General features: G+C 47.6%; 1 protein-coding gene across 1 annotated transcript in view; it reads right to left on the reverse strand.

The window, feature by feature from the left end:
- INO80C (INO80 complex subunit C) overlaps positions 1-3,974 on the reverse strand; it is a 30,436-nt gene extending 26,462 nt beyond the window's left edge. Inside the window, 4 exon segments of the mRNA XM_068195588.1 lie at positions 3,438-3,581; positions 3,583-3,666; positions 3,669-3,747; positions 3,749-3,974. Of these exon segments, the coding sequence (XP_068051689.1) occupies positions 3,438-3,581; positions 3,583-3,666; positions 3,669-3,747; positions 3,749-3,936 (495 nt within the window). The 5' untranslated portion in view covers positions 3,937-3,974.
- Positions 3,975-7,132: the final 3,158 nt, after the last annotated feature.

Consider the following 7,132-nt stretch of genomic DNA (forward strand, 5'->3'; position numbering starts at 1 on the left):
ATTCTATCTTTAAAGATTGTTAGCTGTCACAGAAAAGCATTTTACTTCATTAGTTACTGCTTGATCTAAAATATACTATATTAAAAGCTTCCTGTTGCAGTATAATTTATAAAAATAATGGTGTGAACATTAAGGTAGAGCAACTGGTGGCATTTTAAGATCAGTATCAAAGATTCTATCCCAGGTTAAGTGATAGTAATTAATGAGACAGGAGACCTGGAAACAAGTCTGCACAGGAGCCAGGGATAGAGCTGAAGCAGCAGCTACTGGGAACCACTGGGCAGGGATATCTAAGGGAATGGCGCTGTATAAATCACTACACAGCACCGGTTTTGACACATTAATGTTACCATTTAATATACATAATAATCCTCAACATGGCTGCAGCAAAGACTGAGGTATTTTGCAGTGGCACAACAACATGGGAGGAATAATTGTGTAATGCTGATGAAAGTGGAGTAATCAATTTGCAATCATGCTTTCCTGTAAACTCACTTTTAATATTACATTTGGTAAATACAGGCATTATGTCCAAAAAACATGTGTCTCCTTCTGTAGACATCACTGACAAGCCCTATGAGCAATGTGCTTCCAAAACAAATATGACTCAATACCTTTGGGTCGGTAACTCACACAAATCACACAGAATGTTCTGAGCTGGAAGGGACCGACAAGGATCATCAATTCCAGCTCTCAAGTGAATGGTCCATATGGGAATTGAACCCACAACCTTGGTGTTATTAGCACAGTGCTCTAAAAAAAAGATGAAGAATGGTTTTTGGTAATGTTCCTAAGGTGTATCCTAGAGAAAGTAGCAATTCACATGTTGGAGAAACAAAATCAAAATGAGGTTTATAAAAATCTCTATGCTGTGTGATAATTTTGACTTCTTGTAGGATATACACAGTTAGTCAAACTAGTTGATTACACTGCTATTCTTAAGTAAATTTGTTATATAATAAATGAACACATTCCTAAAATTTACAGTTTTACCAGACCAGCATGTCTTTCAGGGTGAGCATTGTGACAGCTGCTTGTGACACAGAGCCCATGAGAGAAAAACGAAGTATACAATTTGCAGAACTAACAAAAATCCCTTTTTGTTTAATTTCACAAAGACTGAATCAGAGACATGGCAATGTTCACAGCTGGAACAATGTGAAGTGTATTTTCATATAGGCCAGCACAAGGCTCTCAGTAGAAGTTACTACTTAATACAAAAGGGGTCCCCAGAACTAAGTTGACCCTTGCAGGTAGTTTTAAACCTTCCAGTAGGGATTATCTTACCTGCAGTTTGCTAGTTAACCAAGGAAATAATGTCAGTTTACTTATAATACAAATCATTTAATGCTGAGCTATGGCATGATATGTTTTGGTGAGCTATGGCATAATCAACATTTTTAACTCAAAACATGCAGAGCGCCCATTTCATTTCTGTTTGAACTGGCCTACTCCAGAGCTAGCCAGCAACACTGAATGAGATTGCTAGAATGAGCTGTTTCTTGTCCCATTCCTAAGGTTACACATTTTCTGAGACATTTTTTTATTTTCCTTGTGGGATTGATCTGCACTGCTGAAGTCAATGAATGCGTACGATGACTTGGATGTTGTGTTGAGAAATTACTTTTTTCTCCACTGAAATGACTCGTGAGAAGAATTACAAAAACTGTTTATCACACGCTATTGAAACCTAGCTTGAGTAAGAAATCATGGATTGTCTCATAACACTGGAAGCTGTCCACAAGATTAAGTTTGGTGTGAACTTTGGAAAACAGTTTTAGAGGCTGAAGGGTAAGGGGAAATCTTAAGCATAAATTATTATGCAGTTAAGTTATATATCAATATATAATGCTTTATATCTGCACACACACACACACGCACATGCACAGAACAGACCGCTCCACACTGGAAAATTCAGATCATCATCTTTATCACACCTTGAAAAAATTGTCAAACATGATCATGTCAGGCAGTATTTTCACAGTTGTGGTGCAGTTTGTTAGCAACATTGAGCTCTGTGGTGTGTGCTTCCTGTCCTAAGATAAGCCCACCAGGAAAGAAACCATGTAACTGCCACGGGGTGAAAACAAGAGCATCAGTAAAAGGACGAAGAGTTTGTGTCTGTGCTCTTGTGTGTGCAAAACGGCTTTTATTTGCCTGGAGAGAAAATTGCTGAAAAATGCATAAGCATTTTTCCCGATGTGAAAACAAGCAACGTAACTGGCAGTAGGGCAGACTTTGTAGCTATGCTACTGTTATAGCTCATGAAATATTACTGAGAGGAATCATTTCTAGGTGGAAGAAAGGAGTCTGCCATTTTTTCCAACCCTTTTTTGACCACTGTAGCTACCAAAATCTTTTCAAGACATAACAGTGTCTAAAGTCTATACAGATGTACATACTGACTCTGAACCTCTTCTAGGACTTAATTTTGGAGCATGAGATGCCAGCTCATCATCAAGAGGCAGATGAAGAACAGAACTTTTTTGAGTGATTGCTTATTTCTATAATGGTGTCATCTACACCTCATCATCAAGAGGCAGATGACATCAACTGGGGATGAATGCTGGTGTGGCACAATGCAGAAAATGAGGCTGCACCACCCACTAGGATTGAGGTTTGGAGTTTAGGACAAACTGACATTAATAGCCCTTCTCCCTCCCTGACTGACGCTGTTCCCCAAAACTCCGGCTCTGAGGTTACATCTTCATTTCACACGTAAATCTTCTATCCGCGCGGTCCAACTGAGAGAAGGCCACGTGCACTGCACACAGCAGATCCAGCAGCTGCTGAATTGTGCTCTGTCCAGCACTGGTCCCTGCTCCGCGACAGCTCAGCTGCCTCACACTGAAATCAGCGTCACGCAGGGCCGGAGATTTGTGAATCTGGGGGTACGCACGGAGCTCAGGCGCGGCACAGCCCCGCGTACAGAGCTGCTGCTGGAGGCGAGCGCAGGGAACAGCGAGCTGCGGGGCGGCTCGGTCAAGAAGTGTCTCGGTGGTCACAAACGCAGCTTACGCGGCATCCCGGTTAAGCTTTGCCTCATCCGGCCGCACACCCGGCCGGGGAAGAGGGGAGAACGACGCCACCGGTCCAGCTGTGCACACGGCGGGGAGGGGACAAAACCCCTACGCTGCAGCGGCATGAAGGAAGGCCGGTGTAGCGGCAGTCGGTGACCCGACCTCTGAAGGGCCCGGCCGGCCCGAAGGACACCGCAGCAGGCTCGGCAGCTTCCAGCGCCTCCACGGGCGGGACGGAAGAGGAGGAGGCAGGCGTGCCGGGGAAGGCGGGCGTGTCCCGGCATACCCGCGAGTACCGGGAGCGGGACAGCCCGGCGGGAGGGGGCTGCGGGACACGCTCCCAGCGCGGCGGGAAAGGGCGGGCAAAGGCAGGTCGCTACCGCGCACGCGCGCCGGCCGCCCCCCTCTCACCATTACCTGTGAGCCGCCAGGCGCCGTCGCCTTCTTTTTCTTGGTGGGGCCGCCGCCGGTGCCCGGGCTCGCCGGGCGTTTCTTGCTGCGGGACGCGGCACCGGCGGGAGACGAGGCGGCGGCGGGGACCAGGCTCGCCATTCCGCCCTGCTCCGTGCCCGGGCCGGGAGCGCTGCCGTTCCCCGGCAGCTGGAGCGGTGCTGCGGCCGCGCATGCGCAATGGCGGCGGCGCAGCTCCGCCACCCCGGGCCGGGCCTGGTCGGGGAGACCGAGGGCGAGCGGGGCTCGGCCGGCGCTTGTGAGGCCTCGGGCTCGGAAGGAAGCGGCTCTGCCGCCTCCTCGTTGCCCTGCAGTGTCGCAGGCCTATACTCAGAGACCTGGCTGCGGTGGCAGCCTCGGCCCCGGGGGAGCCCGTGTGCGTGGGAGGTAGCAGACTGTGTCGAGGTGCGGGGTTTCTCCCCGCAGAGGGTGAGCGGGACTGGAAAAGCCGCTGCGTCCCAGTCATTTATAGCACAGAGGCCTTTGCAGTTGGACTTCATGATATTAAAGGGCTCTTCCAACCTTGACAATTCTATGATTCTAGCTGTGTGACCTTTGAAAATGCAAGTTACTACAGTTAACATAAAAATTTCTACAGCAGGCTGATTGCCCGTCTGGGTAATTTGTACTGCTAAGGATTTGGTTGCTTCTGCGATGTTTTGGTGTGGCTAGTGGCCTGGTCTACTGATTTTTCCTCTTCTTGGAATCTGGAATAATTTTGTACTGGGAAACACACCAGAATAGATTTGAGGGGGTGTGAACTTTGCTCTTGCTATCTGCTGTTTCACACCATGCCCCAGAGAACTGGTTGGTGGTGAGGTGACGTTGCCCAGTTCTTAAACTTCTTAGTGACTGAGAAAACTCCTGAGCTTTGTGCTTGCATGTACCTGCGTTCAACATGCTGGTCAACTTTTTGCCATGTTTCTTTGAGCTACTTCTATGTAGTGCCAGTCTGCCAGGTTTCCAGCTGCAGCTGCATGCGATCCTGTCCCAGCACATGCCTTGTGGAGAGGCAGAGGTCCAAGAAGTTGATATTCAGGCATAAAAATTAGGTCACGTTTATAGATGGTGCTGTAATGAGGACTGAGCTTGGGCACAGTAGGGGTGCCAGGCAGTGCTGTGTAAAACAAAAACTTTGAAGGTGGCCTGAAAGAGAGTTGAAGACAAAAGCCTGGCCTTCCAGGCTGTGTTCCAGGCACCTGTGTATGTAGCAGAAAAGCAGGATAAGATTTGCTTTCCAGGGGCATAAGCAGGGCCTTGTACAAACACCCAAGTGCCATATTCTCCTTTCTAACTGTAGTTCCTGTCTGAGCACACAGGCTGCCAGCAGCACCACAAAGCCAACTGGTAAACTGGATTGCATTTACCCTTAGTGAGTGTTTCAGGCTTGTGTATGCTCTGCAGTTCATGTTTCTTCTCGCTTCAGCTGACAGCGTGCTCAAAAGGGTGACCTGAGAGTGAAATTAGAAGGGGCACTGGGAATCGCAGGGGAGTTGTGTCCCTTGATAAAGCCAGATCTGCTTTGCTGTGTGCTCAAAACGTTGATCTTGTCTTAGTCAGCCTTTTCTTGTTCCCAGGGCTGGGTCCCATCCCTTTCCCACACACATGGTGTGTGCTCAGCAGCTCCCAGGCATGCCCAATTAAATAGGAAGTATACCTTATCACAGGGATGTTTTTACTGAGAGGAGCATCTTTAATGCAAGTGAATCATGCATAGACTTAACGTGCTGCATCAGTGAAAGTTTTTAAATAGCGCTTAGCCAGGCATTTTCTTATCTGTACCCATTTTTATCAATTGTTTACTAAAAAATCACAAGGCCCATGTGTATTGCAGTATTATTAGTACAACGGGATTTTGCACAGTGTCAAATGCTTTACAGAATCACGGAATGGGTCAGGCTGAAGGGACTACAGTGGGTCATCTGGTACAGCCTCCCTGCTCATGCAGGGTCATCCCAGAAACATGGCACAGAATTGTGTCCAGACATTTCTTGAGTATCTCTGGTGAGGGAGACCCCAGAGCCTCTCTGGGCACCCTGTTCCAATGCTCGGTCACCTGCACAGTAAAGAGGTTCTCCCTCATATTCAGATGGAACTTCCTCTGCGCATCAGTTTCTCACTGTTACCTCTTGTCCTATTGCTCAGCACCACTGAGCAGAGCCTGGATCCATCTTCTTGGCACCTTCCCTTCAGATACTGAGAGACATTAATGAGGTCCCCTCTCAGTTTTCTCTTCTCAAGGCTGGACAGGCCAAGTTCCCTCAGCCTTTCCTCATAAGAGAGATGTTGACCCGCTCCAGGAGCTCTATGTTTCTTTTGTACTGAGGAGCCAAGAACTGGACACAGCAGAGGCAGCCTCAGTAAGGCTGACTAGAAGGGCAGGATCACCTCCCTCCACCTGCTGGCAATGCTCTTCCTAATGAGCACCTCAGGATCTTATTGGCCTTCTTGGCCATGGCTCATGGAGAGCTCACTCATGGTCAGCTTGTTGTCTGCCAGGACCCCCAGGTCCTTCTCCACAGAGCTGCTTTCCAGCAGCTCACCCCCCAACCTGTCCTGGTGCAGGGGGTTACTCCTCTCCCTGCATTTGCCTTTGCTGAATTTCAGACAGTTCCTCTCTGCCCATCTCTCCACCCTGTTGAGGTCCCTCTGAAGGGCTCCACAGCCCTGTGGGGTATTGCCCACTCCTCCCAGCTTTGTGTCATCAGGAAACTTGCTGAGGAGGCCTCTGCCCCTTCATCTGAGTCATTAATGAACAAGTTAAACAACACCGGGTCCAGTATTGAACCTTGGGGGACACCACAAGTGACAGACCTTCAACAGGACCCTTTGCCACTGATTATGACCTTCTGGGATTTGCTGTTCAGCCAGTTCTCAATCCACATCACAATCCTGGAACACCCATAACTCATAAAGAAGTAGGAACAATGGCAGTGTAAACAGTGACGGTGTCTGTGGGGGATGAGTAATAGAATTAGGGATCAGAGAAGAGCTGTGGAGTTGCATGGTACATTCTCCCTGCTCCTTTGAGTGGCTCTCTATAACCAGCTCTGATGAAAATCAAGAGGTGTTTTTCTGCTGAATAAGTGTCATATGTATCTTGCTGGGTTCCTGTTACCCACTTAAATGAGCATTCACTTTGTGATACAGATGAGGGCTCATTTGAACAAGTGCAAATTGCAATTCCTAACCTGGCTTGGTGCAACAAGGCTCTTCCTGCTGTTAATTTTGAACCTGGCTTGAGTCGAATACCTTTCTCTTACTGGTGTTGCAAGGTGTGTTTTTATATTCTGCCTTGCTAATATGAAAATTAAATACAGCTCAGCAATAACTCTGCATGCTTTCTGATGTGAGTAGTCTCCAACTTGCCTGTTTGTAATAGTCTTAGGGAGCTGGAAAAGCCCCTGCTACTTTTTAAAGTAATATTTGGGGCAAAATGCAGGAATCTCCTGAATTAGGGAAGAAGATCTCAGGCTCCTATCCAGATTTGTGATGTGGGGTTTTGGTTTTTTTGTTTGGTTTGGGTTTTCGGCTTTTATTACCCTTTGGCTGGATGAAAATTGACCATGATAATTTTCTCATCATGCACAGGGGATTAGTACAGTGTGAAGCTTTTTGAGGTATGTGAAGGATGGTGGGTGCCTCACAATTTAAGATTAATG

The sequence above is a fragment of the Anomalospiza imberbis genome, chromosome 1 (assembly GCF_031753505.1).
Source record: "Anomalospiza imberbis isolate Cuckoo-Finch-1a 21T00152 chromosome 1, ASM3175350v1, whole genome shotgun sequence".
Taxonomy (NCBI): domain Eukaryota; kingdom Metazoa; phylum Chordata; class Aves; order Passeriformes; family Viduidae; genus Anomalospiza; species Anomalospiza imberbis.